General features: G+C 44.0%; 3 protein-coding genes across 3 annotated transcripts; 1 reads left to right on the plus strand and 2 right to left on the minus strand.

Moving 5' to 3' along the window:
- The first annotated feature begins 16,698 nt into the window (after nucleotides 1-16,698).
- Nucleotides 16,699-18,287, plus strand: hbae4 (hemoglobin alpha embryonic-4). The gene is made up of 3 exons (XM_062526055.1): nucleotides 16,699-17,125; nucleotides 17,405-17,609; nucleotides 17,855-18,287. Exons 1-3 carry the CDS (start codon nucleotides 17,034-17,036, stop codon nucleotides 17,981-17,983), a joined length of 426 nt encoding a protein of 141 aa, XP_062382039.1. The 5' UTR covers nucleotides 16,699-17,033; the 3' UTR covers nucleotides 17,984-18,287.
- Nucleotides 18,288-19,391: 1,104 nt separating this feature from the next.
- On the minus strand, nucleotides 19,392-20,097 carry LOC134069834 (hemoglobin subunit alpha-2-like). The gene is made up of 3 exons (XM_062525945.1): nucleotides 19,996-20,097; nucleotides 19,678-19,885; nucleotides 19,392-19,538 (listed from the first exon to the last, which is right to left on the minus strand). Exons 1-3 carry the CDS (start codon nucleotides 20,088-20,090, stop codon nucleotides 19,410-19,412), a joined length of 432 nt encoding a protein of 143 aa, XP_062381929.1. The 5' UTR covers nucleotides 20,091-20,097; the 3' UTR covers nucleotides 19,392-19,409.
- A 2,893-nt stretch (nucleotides 20,098-22,990) lies between these two features.
- Nucleotides 22,991-23,824, minus strand: hbbe2 (hemoglobin beta embryonic-2). Its single transcript, XM_062525915.1, has 3 exons — nucleotides 23,721-23,824; nucleotides 23,265-23,487; nucleotides 22,991-23,161 (listed from the first exon to the last, which is right to left on the minus strand). The coding sequence occupies exons 1-3, from the start codon at nucleotides 23,810-23,812 to the stop codon at nucleotides 23,033-23,035; spliced, it is 444 nt and encodes a 147-aa protein (XP_062381899.1). The 5' UTR covers nucleotides 23,813-23,824; the 3' UTR covers nucleotides 22,991-23,032.
- Nucleotides 23,825-24,051: the final 227 nt, after the last annotated feature.

Genomic DNA, 24,051 nt, shown 5'->3' on the forward strand with positions numbered 1-24,051 from the left:
ACGTACACCAATTGTGTCTCTATTCCAAGAGGGAGCTCATTCGTATAAAGGAATATCCTATAACCGTTTTACTGACAGGATCATTTTTTCAAAACAAGTTACATAGATTAATACATCAAGCTCCCTGTGCAACTACACACGCTTGTGGAAGGAAGTGATTGTTTTTCTCTCCTCCGGACAATGCCTGTTTTTCTAACATCGATAAAATCAGTATCCCTCCATGCTGAAAGGGATGTGGGGAGTCAGGAACAATACCTGGAACAGCAGCGTGTTAGGAGAGAAGGATGATGGCATTTCTCTTGCGCTGAAAAACCTACTACGCTCTTCAGAACGTCATCCAGCAAAGTTGTTTACTTGGAAGCCGTCCCTAAAAATAGCGCGCCCCGATGATTGTAATGAAATATCTTTCGCAGATAGCGCTCCCGATAGGCCCTCCAGTGCAAAACTGAACACACCAACCTCACAGCTATAGCGCTGAGGAGTAAACAGTAAACAACAACATATTGCCAAGCGGAGAACACCTGGCCGCAGTTTATTGCGCTCCAACAAAACAAAAAAACTAAAAAAAAAAAAGCATTCTGTGTTTCATGATCACTTTCAGGCCAACTCTGCTGCGCATTACCTCCATGTCATTGCATTACCATCTTCAAAACCGCCATGAAATGCTGTATTGAAATAGAGCCCCCAGTGGGCACTCTGACTTCAGAGCAGGGTGGAGGTGGGGGGGTGGGGTGGGTGGGGGGGGGACTTCTCGGTAATTAATAGCCGTGTAAGAGCGCGGGGGCTTACTGGGCCCCTGGGTCGCGTGTGTGCATACATGAGCCGGCCCTGTTTACTGACGCAGAGCCGGCTGTCAGCTGGCTGAAACACGACGGCGCCCCCGGGACAGGTCTGACTAAAGGAAGGCGGAGAGGAAGGAGTGTGTGTGTGTGTGTGTGTGCGTGTGTGTGTGTGTGTGTGTGTGTGTGTGGAAGGGGGGGTGTAGGTGATTAACAACAGGGTCTGGTGTGTACAAGCATGCAGCAGGTCCTGGTTAGGGAGACGGTTAATCAGTGACCAGTTAGTCTGAGAACCGGCCCGCCGCAGGCGTGAGGAATGTTTAAACGGAACGCGCTCGTGGAGAGAGGAGACGGAGACGGAGGCGAATGACCATCTGGTGAAGGCGTGTGTGTGTGGCGTAGGCCTGCTTCATTTCTGAGGTTTGGGTGGTGTGTCTCTGTGTGACATCTGAGATTCTGAACCATACATATTGTGAGGTATCTGAAGTCTGTATGCCAAAAGAGGGTTCCACATGTGGTATGCTATGTAGTGGTGAACCGTACACTTTTACCAAACTGTGTTTTATGATGAGGCATGAGGCATGGGGTACTGGCCCAACTCCCCTTATGTGGCTGCATGTAGTGGAGACAAGTCTGGGCACAGCAAGCAGGGAAAACGGTAGACGAGGAGAGAGAGGACGGCAAGCCGAGATGGAGGAGGTGGGAGGAAGAAGAGGTGTGTGCGTGTGTGTGTGTGTGTGTGTCTGTGTGTGTGGAAGGGGGGGTCGGGGGGGTCGGTGTTACTGTTGAAGACTGAACTCTCCGCCCTCCTGTCAGAAAGAGTTCCTGTGGACGGCTGAGACGCAGAGCAGTGGCGCTGGTGCCAGCACTCACACTGAGACAACAGGCCTCTAATCCCTCATCCACCCCTCCTTCTGTCCTTCTCTCTCTCTTTCACTCACTCACTCCATCCCTCCCTCCTTCCCTCTACCTTTCTTCCAATCCCCCCACCCCCTAACCAGCTTGAAGATATACAGATCCACCCAGGCTTCCTGTTGCCTGCCACAGAAGCAGTTTCCGTGAGTGATGGCGCTGAAGTCATGGCTCTCTAAATGTCTTCTTGTTCAAACAAACAATACAAAACCCCATAGAGCAGCCCTGCCTTCCCATAGTGACTGCAATATATCCTTTTGGTATCAGGCACTAGTTAAACATAGCACCGTCTATGTGTATGCAGCCATTTATAGCTTGTTGGTCCCACATTAAATCATTTGTGAGTCTAATGCATACGGAGAGAGTTTGCCCACAGGAGCTTTTTAAAGAGCACACTGACCAGTTGGTCGACTTTCCCATGAGCCTCTGGGGACCTGTGGAGAGAGGATAGACTACAGGTGTGAAATCGGGACAGGAAGTGTTTATCTGGACTCACCACAGGGCCATAAACCCCAGGGGCAGCTAAGGTCAGGCTGAGAGGCCTCTCAGAAGCTACTGTTGACGGCTCTCTCTTTTCCCTCTCTTCCCCTCTCTCTCTCCCTCTCTCTCTCTCTCTCTCTCTACTCTCCCTGAGGGAAAAGACTGAAACCAACAGAGCCAGAGAGGCTAATATCAATGAGTTCCTCCCTCGCTCTGCCTCCTGTTTCCCTTCTTTAACCCTCTTTTTTCTGTCTTTATGTCTTCCTGTAGGAGAAAGGCTAATGAAAAAGCGGAGCCGAAGGCAGCTCCTATCAATGAATCCCATTAGTGTGGAGCTGACTCCAGAGAGATGGCTGTGTGTATCTCCCTCTCACACAAACACAAACACAAACACGAGATCAGAGGAAGTTCTGCCTCTTGACATCAAAGCACTCACACTGCGCTCCTATGGACCCAAGCCTACAATAGCAGACAATAGCTAAATTACCACAGCGATGTACTTGTGTGTGTGAAGGCTCCATTGAGAAAACATGTTCTCAGACAATGTGCCCGCCATGCGTGACGTGCTCTCAATTCATCTAATGACATTGTTGGTCAACAGAGTTCCTTCAAGACCTCTACATGTGGAATATATCTTCCTCGACCTTTGACCCCAATCGACTCGAGACATTTGACCCCTGCTGCTCTCTTGAAAGGGTGAGTGATGGGAGTATGGCGTCCTTGAGGTCATGTCCTATTGAGAATGCCAACGAAGCACGATCTGCGAGCGAGGTCTATTCTTCCCACTCAGGTAGAGGCGGTACGGCCTGACAGACAGATGGATGGTCCTATCAGTGGATTGTGGATTGCCTTTACATTCTCATATTGAGCGTGACACAACAAGCTACATCAAAGACAAGAGGCATGTCAGGGGAAAAAAACTGCAGGAATTTTGGTGCTTATGTTTTCAACTTCTGAACTGAAACAAGCTGGGTTCGCCCTGCAATATAAGTCAAAAATACAGTCAAAAAACAGTCAAAAAATCTCTGCAGTAACGATGCAAACTACCCCAGGAAGAAACCCAAAACACATGACCGCTAAAATCTATGCAGAACTGTAAAACATGAAGCTCCTCAGTGTTGGCCCTGATTACGATCACTGGCTTATTAGGTTTCAAGCTTCAAGACCCAAAATGCACCTCTGTGGTGTTTTGGGAAAACATGATATGATAATGTTTCAGACCAAACTCCCAACCCACATTCACTGCATTCCAAACACAAGTGTTTCAGTTGGTGGGAAGATCATGTTTGTAAAGTCGAGAAGACTCGGTAATTGCAGAGAAGTTCCTGAGTTGGAGAGAGCCAAGCAGATCTTTCCAAAGAGTGACGAGGCAAGTGCTTAAGGGCTTAGGAAAGCCCCATCCAGGGAGATGAAATATGGAACAGACTGTGACAATCGCTGACCTGCTTTGAGTTATAGCAGTGGAGTGAGATGTGTAGACTGATGCAAGGGAGACAAGGCAGGCTTTAGCATCAGCAGCCCAAGGAGGTTCATCTGTGACCTGTTTGTCTTGCTTGACGTACAACCAGAAAGAAACATGTCAACTCCACCGCTGCTAAATTATGTCCACGTCCAGGTTACATGCTGTGAATGTTCCTGGAGAGTCATAGTTGGTGCAAGTTTATCTTAGCGTCTATGCACTTTTATGACTAAATATTTTAGATAAAATTAAAGGAAAAAAATTTCCATTTTTGAAGTGCTCTAGATAGAGCATGGCTGTGATGATTTTGGCACGAGTCCCACGCGAACACATTTGAAGATGAAGATGTTGTCTTGTCTGAAGTTATTTCCACGAGGGACAAAAGAAAACATTTTCCTGGCGTGCACAAATTTAGATCCAAACATCATCTACACCGCAGGGACATAAACAAGAACTGATTTTCCATACCCAAGAATAATTCCATTAAGACCTTAAATTATATTTAACAGCACACATACTCATGGAGCACAGTGCTGGAACAATATTATCCAAGATATTAAAACGTTATGGCCCCCGTGTGAGCGTGGTGAAGGTCTTCCACTGACATTACAGTATAATTAGCTTCAGCTGGACTCTCTCGGCTCGTGTGTGGGAGGGGGGGGGGGGTTTAGGAGGGTCTATAAGTGAGTAATGAGTATGACCAAAGATGTGACCTGTCTGTCATCACATGTTCTTGCGCCAGAGCGCTGGATACACTTCTTCACCCTCACGGACAGTTCTGATGGATTTGGCTCTTTTCTCTCTGGTCTCTAACCCACCAACACCACCGCCACCAACACCACCACCAACACCACCTGGCCATGCTAAGATGGGCCCGTGAGCGTGTTCCCTGCTATTCCAGTTTCCAGAGGCGTCATATCAAACTTCAAAGCAGCCAAGCGACCCAAGGCGCAAAGTGGCTCTTCATGGGGGCCATTACGAGGTGGCATCTACTACAAGTCCAGGAGCGAAAACGACTTATATAACCCAAGAACATTCCAAAAGGGTGGAACAGTTGTAGGTTTAGATACAGTACATTTGGGTACAAATGTACATTTAAGTACATTTGATATGAGAATGGGTTATGGACAGAAAGTGTGTCAAAATGGAACGGAATATCTGTTAGCAGAGTAGCCTTGAAACACAGTTAATTAAATTAAAACCCATCACATGGTTCTAATATTAATATAAAAACCAATCATTCTTTATTCTGGTCTGTTTGCTGCCACTGTCCTAACACCCAACGACATGTCCAGCAGGGACATAATGAAAAACAAACTCGCAGGGGGGAGAGCATATGTCTCATCCAACATTTAGCCAAAGTATTAAGTTGGCACAAACACCACGCCAATGCATAATGAAACACTGAACGCTCTTCTATATTTACATACATCCATTTTCTATGCCACCCCAAAGGACACGGGCATAATGCCCCCTGACGCCCGGTGGGATCAGTGTCTGCTTCTCACCTTGTGCCCGCCGCATGCCTTGTCCTCCTCTCCCTGTGCCTCCGTGGTGAGCAGCCAAGTCCGAGTGGGCACTGTGTGTGGGCTGGCACGGTGCGGGCGTCGGTGTGCCAGTAGCTAGATGCCCATGGAAACCATGCAGAGAGTGGGCATCTGACCGGATAATCACTTACTTACTCACTTGCACAGACTGTTATGCAAGTTAGCAGTTTTTAGATCTGGCCAGGCTGTGCAAGCCTCATCCAGTCCCATTTCCAGCAAGCCCTCGCATGATAAGACACTAAAATAAAACTGGTGAAACGCTTTGAGATATGCTGTTCTGAAACGAGAGCAGGGTATGTGTCAATTTTTTTTACTGCGTAGTACTTGGAGAGGTTTTATTTAGCTCGGTCAGATTTGAGCAGTAATTGCGAAATCCTCAAACAAGCTGCACCACAACCATACCCGTCTTTCTTCTTAGGAAACACGACTGTGGTGTGGTGTTAGTTGTTCAGGGGGTTGTTTCTACTCAAAAACAGGTTAACTTACTACTCTGAAACGTTCTAATCTGCAAAACCTTTACCGTTGAGTGACAGAGGATATTACGCCGACGTGTTTTTTATTTACAGAAACCCTCCGAAACCCCCAGTAATTGAGATGAGTCGCCAGTGTTGTATATTTCCCTTAGTGGATGAAAACCAAAATCCTGCAAACACAAAACACACAGGGCGAGGCCTCAGCCGTATACAAATCTTTTCCCACAGCCCCTGTCCAAACAACATTAAAGTTTCAACGGGATGTTCTGCAAAACCACTGACCAACACATGTTACGGGCCGCTGTCTGTGCCAAGCCGGGGTCCAGCTAGGGTCAGGAGTAAATCCCCGATCAAGTGGTTACATTAGAAATGAGAAGTCAGACGGATAAATCTGCCACAGCAGGTCGACATGTTCTGCTCTCGTCGCCCTTCCCAGAGCACACAGGGCACATTGCTGGCTCGTCGATGATTTAAACATGCACTCTGGGTTCTTTTTTTTTTGCATCACTCCCTGTACCACTCTCCCTCTCTCTTTCACCCGCCCTCTCTTTCCCATGCTCTCTCTCTCTCTCTTTCTTATTCCCTCGGTGGCTTCTTCTCCTTCTTCTGCTCTCTGCCTCCCTTCCTCCTTCCCTCCTTTAGACTTCTCTTTTCCCTCTTTCCCTCTCCTCAAACTCATCAGGCAGCTTGCCAGTGGCTGTTGCATTGCTCTCTCCTCTCTCTCTCTCTCTCTCTCTCTCTCTCTCTCTCTCTCTCTCTTCTCTTTCCTTCTCTCTTACTGACCGTGACCACTTCAAAGGCCCACTGCCTTCTCCCCGCAGACCTCAGTGTAGGAAGCCGTTTTGGCAGAGCTTCAGAGGAGCCAGGTCGGGTCGGAGAGTGGTGGGGTGGACCGTGGGGGGGGCGTGGGGTTGGGGGCGTGTGTGTGTGTGGTTGTGTGTGTGGAGGGGGGGGGGGGGGGGGCGAGAGGGGGCCGTGGAGCTCCACTGCGTCTTTCTCTCACCCCCATCGGCCCCTGCGCTGTAATGGGGCCCCTGGGGTCGTGAATAGAAGGGCAGGAGCATGTGTGTGCCTGCCCCTGATGACATGACCATACTGCAGACACCAGCAGCAGCAGCAGCAGGAGCAGGAGCAGGAGCAGGGTCCCATGGTGTGGGTCTGCAGCAGGCCTACAGACAAGCACACACACACACACACACACACACACACACACACACACACACGCGCGCGCGCACACACACACACACACACACACACACACACACACACACACACACAAACACGCACAAACACACACACACACACACACACACACACACACACACACACACAAAAGATAAAGAGGAAGAGAAAAATGATTGACAGTCAGTGAAAAATATGATCTCTCCATTTTAGCCTCTCACATATTTAAGCTTCCTTTTCATGCAAGATTTAGCTTGTCTCTTACAGGGCTAAACTGAAAACCCACCTGCCACACACAGAGAGAAAGGGAGAGAGGACTCTCTCTCACACACACAGACACACACACACACACACACAGAAACACTCTCTCTCTCTCTCGCACACACACACTCACATACACAAACACACAGAGAGAGATACTCTCTCTCTCACACACACACACACAGACAAACACACACACACACACACACACACACACACACACACACACACACACACACACATAACCTCTAAACCCCCTCTAGCCTGAAAGCATTACAATGTCAGAACGGGCAGGAAAAAGCTTCCCATGGATGAGGACGACGACGATGATGATGATGATGATGATGGCGGGCACAGCCAGGTCCGCTCCGCCGCAGCGCCATAAACCATCAGAAACAAGAGCCGTCTCCATGCCCCCCCGGGGCCCTGCAGTGGGGGGGGGGGGGGGGGGTTGGGGAAGCGCCGCCAATGTTATTATCTAAATCGCAGAGCAGACCGTAAATCTGCTCGCTGTCTGTCCAGCAGCGTCCGCCCCAGTGATACAACACTCGGGCAGGGCCAGAGGAGAGATCCTGCGAGCATGGGGAAGTATTTACTGTTTGGCCCCAAAAACCTGCATGTTTATCCGTCGTGCCTGGGAGCACTGTGTGGGAAGAACAGCGGTGACCCAAAACAAGATACCGAAAAAAGATGGTCCGATTTCTGATTTCTGACTGTCAGCTTTTTCGACTGCAAAAGGGGGATGCACTGCGAGCAAAATGCTCTGCCACGAGAAATTCTGGGAAAAAAAAAAGTTTTACACCCTCATTCAAAAATCAGAAACAAATGTGATGCAGTGCGGCTTCATTCAAAAGCACAGCTTAATGGTAGGTGCTTTTGGTCATAATTAAAGAGTTTTACAGCGGAAATATTGTGTGATGTTACATCATTCTGAAACTCCACTCTGCGCTCGCTCCCTCTCTCGCTCGCACAGCCTCTTGCATGGCGCATATCTCTTTTTATGGCAGCGCAACTGATGTAATGACTGCAGGCTGGATTGGAAAGATTTATCGCACAACACTAATTACTGCGGACCGTGGAGGAAGCATCCTCAGATAGTCCTAATGAGATGGTGCTGATGCTGAAACACTTAGTATTCCTTTATAGATGTACACAGGCTGATGAGGGGAGGCTCATGTCTCCAGCTTGTGTTTGTGCTGAGTGATTAGGACTCTAATGCAATGTGACAAATGTGTTCTATATGCAGAGAAATGCCGTTTGGATTCTTACATTTGCATACCAGATAAGAAGAGTCATGAACACAAAAGTGTGTTCACACATTCACACACACAGAATGGGCTCACAGAAACACAGAAACACACACACACACACACACACACACACACACACACACACACACATACATACACACACACACACACACACACACACACAGAGAGAGAGAGAGAGAGAGATGCACTTACCGTACATGCAATGATCACCTGAATCTTCAAGGAGGTTTATTGAGAAACAGAAAATTGCATTATAGGGAACCTAAGCTTTCTGTTTGTGAAGGCTAGGGAGTTGCATTCAGTCATTCTCCTGTTTCAGATGTTGAACAGATTTCCACAGATAATGTTCGGCTGTTCTTACTTTGATTTACAAGAAGATATATGGGCCTAATTCTAAGTTGGACTGCAGAAATTAAGTTCAGATAAAGTTGAGTCAAAAGTTCAAGGACACACACACATGCACACACACACACACAAACACACCCACACACCACACACACTTCCTCCTCCTCCTCCTGGGCCACTAGCCTTGTCTGTTCCGTCTGTTTCTTTCTCTCCTGTGTTTCATTGGCCATGTGGGCTCTGGGCTACGTGCAGGAAATCCAAAGAGCCCTTCCTCTTTGAGTGGCCTGATTACAATGCGCAGCCAAAAACAAACGGCCTTTTATTGCAATCAGAGAGGAGGAAAAGAGACATGGGAAAGCATCAGGAAGTGCCTCCGAGAAAGACCGCCGTCGCTCTCGCACAATGACAAAGGAAAGTGGCATCGCGGTCCACACGCACACACACACACACACACACACACACACACACACAGTATGTTCACAGACGTTCTAAAGTTCAATAGGAAAATTCAACAATCCCGCAGAAAGTTTCAGCATCTCCAGATGCCACCTGCTGAGTTGAGTTGAGTTGAGGGGTGGGGAGGGGTTGGGGGGGTTCTTCCCCACCGCATGTGTATTATTCATCAGTCTGAGTGACATTCAGTGCTCTCAGCCAATCAGTGAGGCTTTCCAAGACAGCAAAGAAAAGTGTACAGTGCTGGTAACCCACAGACTCAGATCCATTGTGCTTGCAGCTTGCCTCTGAATGGATGCTGGAGTATAATTCAGAAAGCATCGAGGGTAAGGATGGGGATGGGGGTTTGAATACAGAAAGCATCAATGAGATACATACTTCTTCGACTCTCTTCAGAAAAACAATTGGCAATACATTTTGATACTGTGCCAAACTAAGTTTCGAAAATAAAAGACCCTCGCAAAATAGATTGTAAGGGCCTCACTAAATGGATAGAATCTGGTTAACTTGGAGTCTGGGTGTGGCTCAATGAAGTCGTTTAGTGCTCTAAGTGCTCATTGAGTGGATGTGTCCATTAGCTGCTTGAGTTATGTCCTCCATCAGTCAGTATAAGTACAGACACAAGATGAGACTCTAGCAGAGGTCTTAAGTCTCCATTAATCTCACACTGCCTCAGGAAGCCCACAGCCACTCAGGGTGAACATGGAGAAGAATAACGAGGCTGATCAACATGAGGAGCCCACTGGGCTCAAGGAGTTGCCTTGAAGTCATATTCTATTTGCGGCACAATATATGTGAAGATTGCGGCCTGTGCCTGTGTGTGTAGTGTGTGTGAGTGTGTGTGTGTGAGTGTGTGTGTGTGTGTGTGTGTGTGTGTGTGTGTGTGTGTGTATGTGCGTGTGTTTGTGCGCACAAATGGTGTTTCCCGTGCGAGCGAAGCACATGCATTTCAAATTATACAAGATTGCGGTTTCACAACTCCGTCACAGCCTTCACAGCCCTCGGCGTTAGATAAGTGATGGTTGGAAGCAGCTGCCAGCACGCATTGTCTCTGGGTAATAAAGATACGATCTGTAACACCTCTCTTTCCCTCTCATGCACACGCAGACACACACACACTCTCACACACTCTCTCTCACACACACACAAACACACATTGGATTCTTACATTTGTATACAGGTGAGAAGCCTTATGAACACATTCGCATTCACTCTCACATACACACACACACACACACACACACACACACACACACACACACACACACAATGTAGACATGCACACACAGTACAATGATCCTGAATTTTCAAGGACACACACTCTCACACATCTGCATGCACACCTCGGACAGCCAGTCCATGACTGGCTCCCTCCAGCTGTGTGTGTGTGTGTGTGTGTGTGCGCATGCGTGTGTGTGTGTGTGTGTGTGTGTGTCTGGGTTATCTGGGTTAGCTTGCATCCCTCTGCCAAAACTGTCACTGTAGTAACGGAAAATTAATGATTTGGCAGCTTTGAGGACCACACAGCTGGACAATTAAACCATGTGAGAGGGACAATTCAGTCTAAATCAGCAACACTCCTCAACCCAAAATGTGCACATGATCAGACTCAAGTGCTGGAGTCGGACGTCCCCCTCAGAAAAGGAAAGGAGCTCACTGGTCATAGGGAGAGTAGCTCTGCCCTGACTGCAAGTCTGCTGGCCTTACTCATTGATAGTCTAAGGGGTTGACATGTGACAAAACCACTGCCGTGTCATGTCCAGCAGGAAGTGAAAGACGCAGCGAGCGGCCCTTTCTCGGATGGCTGATTGTTTTTACGGGTCGTGAGTCACGAGAGGTCAGGTTGAGGGTCGGCGGCAGGAGCAAACACACAGGCTGACCTGACATCCTTCCTGCCTGCGTAGCGCAGCAACTTCAAAACACGCTCCTCGGCATAAACTTGTTCCCAGATGTCATCCCTTGGTGATGTGCGCATCGAGCAATTGGCTGTCCTCGCCGGCCAAAGGTCTCAGCGCTCTTGGCCTCAATTACTGTAAAAGAAGATGCACAGTAATGGCACTACATTATTTTCAAAGAGCAACACTGAACCAGCGTAGAGCCCCAACTCTGGGAATAAACCAGCTGTGAATGACATTGGGAAAGTGTTTCTTTTGGAGAGTCCGTAACTTGAGGTTTTTAAAGTGAGTTGCCCTTGGTCTACTATTCACTGAGGTTTGTAAAGAAAATTCAACCGTCAAGTAAAGAGAAACATAGTCAGTTTATATACGTTGTATTTTGAAATCAGTACAAAAGTGAAGAAAAGTGTCTATTACAGCCTGTTTATTTTTGGATTCTTAACTAATCTGACAACACCCATGCATTTTCTCATCTCAGTGTCAATTCTATGCCAGCTTCAGCATGACCTTTGTGGAAGACATGACACCCACATACCCAGCCCATGAGCCAAACTTGCACATTTATCCAGCATAGAGCCCCCATTGTTTCCATTCATGTATCTACTTCCCTCATGGCTTGGACAGTGCAAACGCCGCCCGCCCGGCTTGGGACTCGACTGGGGCGGAGCCGCTGAGAGTATGTGTCATCTGACTGGGCGAGGCCAAAGGTGCCGCGGCCAAATTGAGTTAGACCGGGCCGCAATCGAATCACGGATCCTGTCCAGGTTCATAAGCAGCATCTCTCCCCGTTTGGGATAGGGCCTGTAATGCAATCAGCTCGGCTTGACAGGGCTTCAGATTTGCAATTTGGAAATTAATGGGATACGAGACATTTACCACAGAACAACCCGCCTCGTCAGCCGTGACTCATCCCCTTGAGAGACTAGATCAGCTGGGACATTTGCATTTAGTTTGTGCTAATTACTCCATGACAACATGGCCCAAGAAAACAACTACAAAAATGGCATCACCACCATAGCAAGGTTGCCAAGCAGACTGAGCAGTGATATTCATTTTTCATCATCATCTCTCATCAATACTGAAGCATCTTATATAATGTGATGTGGGTAATTATAATGTAATGTGAGTGATTATATTGGACTTTGTGGTGCAAAAGAGAAAAAAAGACGCAGTGCTTTTTCTACAGTCTCTCATTCACCAGTCGGACCCACATGATTTTGAGATTTACTGGACGCACGGTGTAAAGGTATCATTACAGGTCGTTGGCAGTGTTGTTCTTGTTGGAGGTCAGCGCTGTTGATGTCTTTTTCGCATGCACTCGCTCTCCCAGCATGGTGATCAGGTCCAACCGAGCTGCCGGACTCCTGCCGGGGGAAATTGCAGTGTGTGTTTTTTAAATATTCTCCACGTCTGTCATCGGTCCGGAGAACAAGGCTGCACGCTGATTGCAACTCAAGATTGTTTACCAGACATCCCAAAATGTCTCGGAACCTAATACCTCATGTTTCCATGCTAGATATTGCATTGTGTTGATGGGGCTTTAGTACACATGACTTTGGGCTACAGCTGTTGCAGTATATGGGCTGATATAAAATGAAGTTGCTTAGGGTATACCCAACTGACAGCAGACTGCCATCCAAGCCTGTTGTACAGTAGAAACTGTTTGGAATATATGCCATCTGCTGGTCATCTAGTGTAATTTACCCAGATGTGTATTGACATTAAAAGGGCATTATGTGCTTCTTCATGACATATAACAGATATATATATATGAGTATAGATACATACATAAATATATATGTTAGGTGTACATCGTAATATGCATAATATGCAATAGGCAATTGTGCTCATACGTTTATGAGCCAATGTTAACGTTGACTGAAAAGAGGAATACAAAAATCATCTTTTGGAAATTTTGGAAAATTTCAGCTAATTATTTGATGTGTCCAGGGTACATCCTGATAAAGTTCCCTTGGCTTTTGGAATTAAAATAGTCCCATCACATACCCTTCATCATACCTAGAGATTGGCATGGTTTTATTAATTCGCCTAATAACTGGTTTGATTCGCATTGAGAGATGATCTTATGGTAAGCACCCCAGGTGTTTAGCATGGGTTCATGAACATATGAGCACAACTGTATATAAAGGCACAAGATATTGAGTTATACTGTATGTTGACCAGACCAACTGTATTCTCATTACCTCAGTGAAACACAAAGATCAATGTCATCAAAGTCAAAATTCAAACAAGTAGTGACATTTCTTATTGTGTGAACGTACAACATTCATCGTGATCCAGTTTGTTAGTTTGAAGAATACCACATCGTTACTGTATTGCAAAACACGCTGAGTAAACACTCACAATCTGTAAACAGTCTGCTCCTCCTCACTTCCAGGACATTTGCTCCTGTTCTTTCCAAAGACCGACGTCAGCCTGGGAAAGCAAGTCAGCACAGATGGGACATCTGCAAATGTCTTGAGGTGGCTTATTTCATTATTTCTCTGTCTTGTTGTGGATCATTCTTCACCCGTGTATTTGAGGTAGTTGTCCTCTGCCCAGTTGCTATCAAACATGAAAGCTGTTTTGCATCTGCTCCACAAATGGAAATACTACTTCATCTGAACGGAACTAAACTAAACACTAAATTTCTAGGCACAAAAATTGAAATACAAAGACAAAAACATTAACAATAGTGAAGTATTGTAACCCGTCACTAGATCCATTCACATGTGATACCACACTGTCTTCAATAGGAAGATACTTGTATATTTGAATGGGTGAGTATTCTGAACCACACAGTGAAATCATAGTCTGAATCTTAAAGAGTTATTTCTTACTATTCAAAGGTACACAGGGTTGAGCTGCACCTTGTTTTCAGTCCTTGGGTTTTTTTGGTAAGAGATCAAATCAGCCATGAAGGTCTTGCACACAGGGCCAAAAAGTTAGTCAAGTCTTAAAACATCTTTAGGCTATATCATTTTCAAATAAATATTTCTTATAAAAAAAAACATATTGATCTATGTCTTACTATTGAATACCTTATGGGCTCTAGATCACAGAATACAGAACAGTTCCCAAAATGGAACTGTTTCCCCTCTAAGTACTTCATATCACTTTCTATGAATATGTGAGAAAATTGTCCACTAGATGTCCTTGTAATCCACATTGTGTCAGACCTTTTCACAAGGTGAGTAAGTTAACTTATAACTAAAGGGTTAAAGTATAACTTTATTTAAGAGAAACTCAATTTATATCAGTTAAACATTGCCATCCTTGTAAAATGGTCCAGGTCCAATTAAATGAGTAATGTGTGCAAAGACCTTACGGGAACTCAATACACTAAAGTGGATAACATAAGTCTTTGGAGTATCCCAGTAACACCTTTAAACATTTATTGTCCTATATATCTGAATGCAGAGATGTGTTAAAAACAATGAAAAAAAACTTGTGTTGTTTTAAGTACATTCGCTTAATGTGTATGTAGGCCTACAGTTTAACTTTAAAGACATTGGGGGGGGGGGGGGGGTGGCAATAACTGCACAACACCTCACATCTAAAGCCTGATGCCCGTCTGCTGAGTGTGTGAGTGAAGGACTTCTGATTGGTAGATCTTTAAGGGTGTGTCCAGACCAGCCCATTCTCCTATTGGTGAGCGCCGCGGCGGGCCATGTGGGCATCGCTACATGCTGCCAGGCTCGTCACAGCAGGTGGCATCGTGTCGAGAGACAGAGAGACTTTGGACAGGGCACGGGTCAGGAGGATATGTGAGTGTGCTGTGTGGACTGTTTAAGTCTCAAACAACTTAAAAAATGTGTACAGTTCTTTAGATACTATGTGATGGTTGTGAAAAAGTATTCTATTTTCAGAAAATGTGAATTGTGACACTCAATAGTTCATCATGGAAACCAGTGATAGCTTTTTGAAAATAAATAAGATTTCAAGATTCAAATCCCAAATTAGATACAAAAAATATGATTTTGTTTTTACTATCAGCTAATTTGTAAGTTCTGACAAAATAACTGCCATTTTAGAGCAAGCTCTGGGGTTGGAAAAAGCATATTTGGAAGACAGTCTTAATTGCTATAAGCCCAGTAAATATGAAGTTTTACTCATGTTTATTCTATGCAGTTCATTCATTGTGTTCAAGTATTTGTAAGCAAGGTTTATTACAGCATGGAACCGTGTTGATGTCAAATAGTTACATAGACAAAATATGTATGGAATGCTTTCTTGTTTGTACATTGCACCACATTAACACAGAATGTATACAGACATACTGATTAATATTTCTTTTTCATGGATTTTGTTTGAAGCTGCCTTATAGACTCAAAATAAAAAATGTTTCTAATGAAGTGACGTTTTGCTGAGTCATGTTTTGATGTTTTGGAGCTTACATAAGGCACTGGACTTGACTGTAGCCACAGAGCTGCCGAGTAAGGTCAGGGCAGGGTTGCACTGAGCCCGGGTGATTACCGCCGCAACCAGCCCCCGCCCAGCCACGGCCTCCATCCGGAGCCACTGATAGGGGAGACCTACCAACTCTCACTCACACACTCTCCCTCTCTCACACACACACACACTCTCTCTCTCTCTCTCTCTCTCTCACACACACACACACACACACACTCTCTCTCTCTCTCTCTCTCTATCTCTCTCTCTCTCTCTCTCTCTCTCTCACACACACACACACACACACACACACACACACACACACACACACACACACACAAACACACACACACACACACACACACACACACACACACGGATGGACCATTGCTTTCTGGATGGTCACAGCCAGCCATGAGACTCCTAGGAACTCTCACTACAATGACAAAATGCTGCTTACAGTAATGTAGACTTATTACAATGGCGATACTTGGAATAGCGGTATGTTTTAATGAGAAACTTATGAACTTGTATGTTCTTTTAAAATGTGAATTAAAGAAACCCGACAACAGATCAAGTTCATACAACAACAAAAGCAATTAAATTGACCATGGATTTATCAACTGACCATCTGGCTCACACCTCTCTTTCACGTTACACTCTTTAAAAAGGGTTTTTGGGGTGCACAGAACAATGCAGGCATTAAAGAACACTTAGGGGTTCATTTGATGGACTCTTCAAAATGGTTTAAGGAACCATTTAGGGGTGCCAGATATGAAGCATGGTTTTTGGTTCTTTATCACACCTTTTTAGTGAAAGCATGCAATGTAGGCTAAAATGTGTTTAGCATTATGGACTGAATAACAAACTATACATTTTTTCAAACTGATTCAATGCAAAAAGCTATCTGTTATATATATATATACAAAAAAAATCCGTTGTCCTAAGAAAGTGCAAGGGAGGGAAACATGTGACCAAAGGACGAACAAGGTCAACAGAAATATGGGTCATCTCAAATGCAGTTGTAGAATACAGGGACACCAGTGCATACTAAGAGCGCATTTAAAAGCACAATAATGAATTATTCCACATCAAAATATAAACAAACAGCAATAGCTAAGTCAGACTGCGTTCTCCTATATAATTTGTCAAATAAGCGACTATATGAACATTATGCTGTATCCGTCTTGTTGGAGGGCCCCCACAGACACGCAGTCGCATGTGTAATTTCAACCTGCGCATGCAGGCGATGACCCCACGTGACTCAACCATATTCAGCCCACTGTGGCAAAGACACGGAGACAACACGGTCCGAGGAAGTAATTTTTATTCCTATTTCATTTTTGCTTCAAATACAGGATTCAAACGATACATTAATTCTATTGAAAAAGAATTTCTTCACAAATGATGTGGCCTGTTTCATGCAATGTGAATTATGTACTTAATTAAGTAGCCTAGAGGGGTTCTAAGTGTTGAACAATGGTCCAATAACTTTGAGAAAGACAAACTAGCCTATTTAAATTTCAGGAATAACACAGGTATAACTTGGATATACGCGTCGCATAACACTTACGGTAGAGTGCGATGCTTTCAAGGGCCGAGAAAGCACTACTTGTCAGAATATGGGACAGAATGCTACCAATAGCGGAGGATATTGGTGCTGAGGCTCTTTTAAGGTAAGACCAATCTTTTGGGGATAATAGGCTACTTGCCGATGTTTTTTTTGGTAGCGTATATTTATTGAGTTGAAATAACTTGGTCCATGGGCATATTTCCTTTCATTGTACACTTTCATAACATCGTCTTTATTATCAGTATAGCTTTTTCCTTTCATGTTGTCCTTGCAGTTGTGTTATTAAATTGGCAAAAATGAAATTGATAGCATAAAATTAAGCTATCGCCATGTGACGCAATTGATGACGAATGACGATTTCTCTTTTTCCATTGGTCCACAGAATGTTTACGACATTTCCGAAGACCAAAACCTATTTTGCACACCTGGACATCACTCCCAGATCCAAACAGATGCTTTCTCACGGGAAGAGGATTGTGCATGCATTGCATGAGGGAGCGAAAAACATCAGCACACTAGCTACAACGCTGGCTCCCCTCAGTAGGTTCCATGCCTACCAGCTGAGAATAGATCCCTCTAATTTCAAGGTGCACATACTTTACGGTGTTGTCACGAGTTACCATTAACTTTCAAGTAGGCTACTGGCCATATATTGATACCTCGCCTTTAAATATTTGTGACTACTTCTCCTGAATGTCTTGCCTCCATGTCTTCAAAGGTGCACAGATAATTCTGGCAACAGACACTATACAACATACACAAGACTAAAAGTAGACTTTAGATTCTGTATTAACTGTTTCCCCTCTAATCTTGAGTGACCTGTTCTTCCTAGCTTCTATCTCACTGCATCCTTGTAACGCTGGCCTGTCGAATGAAAGATGACTTCACCCCAGTTGCACATGCTGCCATGGACAAGTTTCTATCGGCGTTTGCAGCTGTGCTGGCGGAAAAGTACAGATGAGGATGTCGCATATGGAAATCAGAGTGTGAAAGTCCGGCTTTAGAAAGTAAAAGTCTTACCATACCTTTGTTCTAAACATTCACCAAATCAGATGCTTGTAATTAGCACAACTCACCAGCCAGGTATGTCAGTTAGGAGGTCCAATTGGTGAAATCACCTGTGTTAAGTGAATGCATGGTAGGACTTTTACTTTCTGGTTCCGGATATTTACAACTATGTTGGAAACGCACTGGTTTACTGTTTTTTTGCTTCCAATCTGATGAAAGTATAAACAAAATGTGCTGCAATTTTTTGTAATAAAACATTTCGAAAGAGTTTGGTCTTATGCGTTTTATCCTCTGTGTTATAGCCTGTTTCTTACTCTGATACGAAGTTACTGTAGAAACGTCTATAAGCAAGCCTACATTGATGAGTTCATACACACGAGCAAAGTTTGAAGGTATCACTCATAACTTTTGAGTTTCCCGAGGGCGCCCTCTACAGGCACATTAAATGTTGAATGACTATGTAAAGTCATTAAGGCCAATAGTACACCTCTATCCTCCTATGTAATGTGAATGGAGCACATAATTACAGGGGAGTCATTTAATATGTTGTCTACTTGTTGCAATGTAAGCCTTTTTTCCATGACCAGAACATGTCCACAGATGGACTGTAACGACATAGTAAAAGTGGCCTACATTTGTGGGTTGATGTATTTCAATAATGTATTCAAGACATAATTATAGTAAGAATATAAAATATTTCCAAGGAAAGCAATAAACCTTCGTGGATCTTCGTGGACCTTCGCCAGGCATCCCTGTCATTTTACTGGCGCTGTCCGTTACACAAGTGCTGAATTGTTTGATCTTTAAAGCGCGCTGTCCGTGGTACTGAAACGTTGCACCTTCCAAATGACAAAAAGTTCTTTGGGGAGTCAACGTACCTTTTACAGTCCATGTGAAATGTGTGACTCAGTATTTTCTGTATTGTTGATGCTTCTGGGGAATGTTGCAAGTGAATGACAACCTAGGCTATAGCAACACCTAAAACTTTTCCTATGGTGTTTTTTCTCATTTTACTGTATTTTTCTTTTGACAACCCAAACTGTTGACACATGTGGAAAATGTTAAATGTGACAATGATATTGTCAGCGAAATGTCCCACTTGTACTGCTGTACACTTTTATTATCCAAGTTGAAACGCCGAAGCAATTTCTCAGAATGAGTTTAGCCACATAATATGACAAACGTTTGTGTCGACCCGTTCGTTGATGTATTATTGCTATTTTTCAGCCATTTTACTACTTCTTCTTTTATCTCTCCGTGCGTTTAGGATATCTGAAGTGGACTATAATGATTCAAATAACATTAAAGGACTCCACACATAAAATGTCAGTTTGCATCGTTGAACTTCTTTATTTGACTCGAGTACACAAGCACACTGATCAACGGTATTTTTCGGCCAAGGCCAGAGACAGCAGGGCCATGAACTTGTCAACAGCCAAATGGACCTGGGGGGTGAAGTCATCTGGGAAGAGCATGTTCAGCACAACCAGGATACAATTTGTGAAGAGCTGAGAAGAAGAAGAAGAAGAAGAGCGAAATCAAATCATTCACTCTTTCTCATGAAATCAAAGATTATTCCGACTTTCATGATGTGGAAATCAATGAGTGATGGGTGCATGGTCCATCTTTGTTATTAACATGATTTACCTTGAAGTTGACAGGGTCCACTCTGAGCATGAAGGCATGAAGTTCACTCAGGGTCAGCAGACCTCCGGTGAGATCGTCCAGTTTACCGACGGCCTCGTAGATGCCTCCCATGACGGTGATGCCATGCTTCCTTACCGGAGCGGAATAAGGAGTCGTCTCCTTCCAATGGTCGAAGTAGGACTTCGTTTGAGGATACACGACCAGTAGTCTATCGGTGAAAGTTACATTCAGTATTAGCACGAATCTTTTATCGTGTCACAAAATGAAAGCATGGTCAAATGTCAACGTTGTAGGCCTAGCTAATTAAATAATTATTACCTGGTGAGAGACTCAGTTCCAACCTCGTCGGACAAAGCAGAAATCTTCCCAAAGAAGTCTCTCACGGTGGTCTTCTCCTTCTCTGACAGACTCATTCTTGCAACGTCTTAGCGTATGAGGATGCTGGAGGCGATTTGAGCTGTTGAGAGAACCTGACAGAAGTTCTCTCGGTGGGTTCTATTTATTGAAAGAGTGTCCGGATGCTCCACCTCCGCGTTCTCTCCCTCAATTGGCTGCATTTGGGATAGTGATCTTTTAGGACAAGCTTGGGGTGAATAAAGGAGATTTCTGTGAAAGGGCGAGGGAGCTCTTTCTTATCACGCAGCTAAATATAGTCCATCCCCAGTGGTAAAGAGATAACTCATTGAACTTAGTCAAGTCAGTTTTAGAAATGCACAATCAGCCATTTTTTTTGCTGTTGTATAGCTGCACAAAAAAGTGTGTTGTTGGATGTGCCCACATGACCAAAAATAGATGTCCATCACACATGCTATCACCCGATACGTATGGATGGATAGGTATGGTAGCCTATCGCCTCCGGATTACAAGCAACAGCCCACCATTATACAAACAAATAAGAGGACTAAATAAATGGGGCCAATCAAGAGAATAGGGCCGTGTTAATTCAGCAACAGTAGTGCCTACAGGTCTTTAACTCGGAAATAAAGAGTGAAATAGCTAGGCTTGCAGGTCTATAACGAAGTAAAATGTCCACTGAGTCAGGCTACTCTGTTATGGATTTCAGTCTTAAAGTGAATTGCGTTCAAATAAAACGATATAATAATATAACCAAATAAAATATACTATACAGTATAACATAACATAATGGTTTGTGTTAACATCAACATATAGGCTAGCTTTAATAAAGTCAATAGTCGCCATTGTCTGTCAAGAGTCTGGTGTACAACAGATGGTGCTTGCAGTCAGATGTTTGATGTGTAAAAGATAGTCTTATACTGTAATTTGTAACAAGTTAATCAAAGTAAATTGTTTCATAATGCATGGAGGGGATACATATTATTTATATTGAATGCTTTTTAGGTGCAATTATAGGTTTGCGTGTAGGCTGACATTAGCCTTCATTAGCGTTACTTCTTTAATAACGAAAACTCCACAATAAGCATTTTAAATTCATAGTCCGTGAGGGGTTATGTGTCGGTGTAAATTTGACCCTAACACAACAGGAGAGTTAACATGATTTACACAATTTGAGAGATATTATGGACGTTTTGCAATAAATATTGATGTAGTTAATTGCAATAATTATTATTCTTACAGGGTGCCAAGGCATGAAATCACTGATATGCTGTGTAACACAAAGCATGCTCTCTCTCTGGCATAAGATCATACCTTGCTCCAAAATGTTTTTGGTGTCTAGAATAACTAACATTAACAAATACATTTGAAAACTTTCGGCAACAATGATAGTTGCTTATCAGTGTTCTTGTAAAGGTTATATATAGGAATACAATGGAATGGTGGCGGCAAGCTGCTTCACTTTCATCCTTGTAATTTACTTCAAATATTAGTTCAACATAAACCAGCAGTTTTGACAACCCCTTGAGCCTTTCCCCAGTAGCCTTGCCTGTGTTATCTCAATAGTCAATCACATTGCAAGTCGCCCTTCAGTGCTCAAGGAGCAACGTCATGATTGACAGGGATTGTTTATTCCTTAGTGCATCCCATTTACAATGCCTGGACTGTCTCCGAACACACACATTGAGGAACAATATCTGAATTTGACAACAGGTGTTTTTTGCACTATCAACAATTTGTTTGCTTGTACAAAGCTTGACTGCAGGTATAAGCTACCTCCTAGGCTGCAAGAATGGTTTGCCAAAACGGCAGGACAGCGCAGCAACTGAGTGCCACTCAGCGAGCCAGTGGCGACGCAAATACCAAATATCCTTTTTACTTTCTCAAAAGTCTCTGCTAATACTATTTCGCTCATACTATTTACTATTAAGCGTTGTTTATGAGAGACGCTCGCCCCACATCAGGTTCTTCAGCATGTGATTAAGACTTTGACCTCGTGTGCTAAAGTTTGTCAATAGAAATAAGACAAAATTCACTTTAAATTGTATTCAATTTAATTGTTGTCTATATGAGAAACTCAGATACTTATAGACTGTGCAAAAGTCTAAGCACAGTCTACGCTTATTGTTTTAGCAGTGTTTGCATGTTTATTTTTCATTGTCTTTACTTGAATTCAACCAGTAAAGGGAACATATATATATATATATATATATATATATATATATAAACTGGTCCAGGTTTTAGTCTTCTGCACCCATTCTAATAGTTGTTGTTGCGGTGTTATAATGACCCGTCTCGTAAGGGATACAATGGAGATTATCACTGGAGATGCAGTAGCCTACATTTCAGGTGGTTCCACTTTGCACTCTGCCTAAAGTCTTTTGCCATCGCAGCGTCAGGGTGAGCCACGGACCTCGGTCAAGTCAGCATCTGATTTCGTTGCTTCTGGCATATGCAAATCAGTGGTCTAGGTGGGGAATGATCAGCTCCGTCAAGAACTTCTCCCTTACGTGATTGGTAATTATAACACTGCTGAAACTACAAATCCAATTTTAGCTTGAGACTAAATTGGACTGGTGTCAGAACAAAAAAAAAGACATTGTATGTGTATCTAAATACCGTGTACACATTTCCTGTGTACTCTGGTGAGAAATGGAGATGGCATTGCTGAAGCAAAACGTGTGAAGGGCTTAGGCTAAGACCTTTACAGGAGCGTTCAGATTTGCTGTAATCGAATCCGTTGAACATTTTATCCTGTAGTTTCGCCAGTGTCTGAAGACAAGTCAGCAGTCTTCAGAAAAGGCTCCCCTGAATTGTTTAGGCTTAACTTTATTGTTAAAGTTCATTTATCACTGAACTTTAACATTCTGGTTAAAGATATTGGTTTTGTAAATGCAGAAAGTATACAGTGAAACCAGAAGAGTTTGGTTAATGCCACCTTTATTAATTTCATTGGTAAAGACAACGCATTTCGTTATGCTTCCGGATGAAGCATGTAGGCCTAGTGGTACTGCCGACCCAAAGCGTTGACCACAACAGACAGGAACTTCTGAAATGCAGCCTGGATCTCGGGTGTGAAAGCAGTGCCCATCTTCCCAGCAATGACCACAGACAGGCAGTCGGCGAGCAGCTGTAAAATGAAAATGGACAATAGTTAGGTTTGTCAAGTTGGTTATACTGATCTTAATAGTGTTTATTAACAGTATTAAGGTTAGATTAGCAGCAGAACTCACTTTAAAGTTATCGGGATCCACATGCAATTTCTCGGAGTGCAGCACGCTCAGCTCAGCGTAAGTGTTCTTAATGTCATCCATGTTCTTCATGGCCCTGTCGAGACCGTGGAGCACAACGATGCCATGCGCCGCTACCATGGGGTTGGAAAGGATGGCTTCAGCATTGTAAAGGTTCCCGAACCCTCCAAAATACCGCTGGCACCAAGGGTAAACGACCAAACATCTGTAAAGAGAAAGATAAATACCGTAAAACATTTTACAATCAGGGGCTTTGTCCTGATGGGTGCTCTCCTGCCACAAGGATGACTTGCATAGGGACTTGCCTTCAGTGGAACCATAAAGTAATAGAATTAATGCATATGAGAAACTAATAGATGAATTGAGGCTTTGGCTTTCAGATCACATTCAAACAAGCTGAGTATGAGTATGAATGTCAACAACATCTGCTTGGTTTACCTCCGCAGGGCTTTGGGGCCGATGTCTTCGTAATCAAGTTTGTTGAAGATGTCCTGGATAGCAGCGCGTTCGGCATCTGTCCACTCGACCATGTTGATGTCTGATGATTTCTCTTGTTCAGGAGAATATGAATCATACTCGCACACACTCTCACTATCCTATTTATACGATCGCCTCGCTCCTCCCTGAAGGCAACAAGTCACATCTATTGGACGATGCTCTCCTTGAAGCTGTCAAAGCTGGACGTGAGGAAACGCCTTTGCGAGGGGAATTCGAGGAAAATGTCTGAATATAGGCTATTGTTTTTTTTTATTATTATTATTATTTTTGG

The sequence above is a fragment of the Sardina pilchardus genome, chromosome 22 (assembly GCF_963854185.1).
Source record: "Sardina pilchardus chromosome 22, fSarPil1.1, whole genome shotgun sequence".
Lineage (NCBI taxonomy): Eukaryota > Metazoa > Chordata > Actinopteri > Clupeiformes > Clupeidae > Sardina > Sardina pilchardus.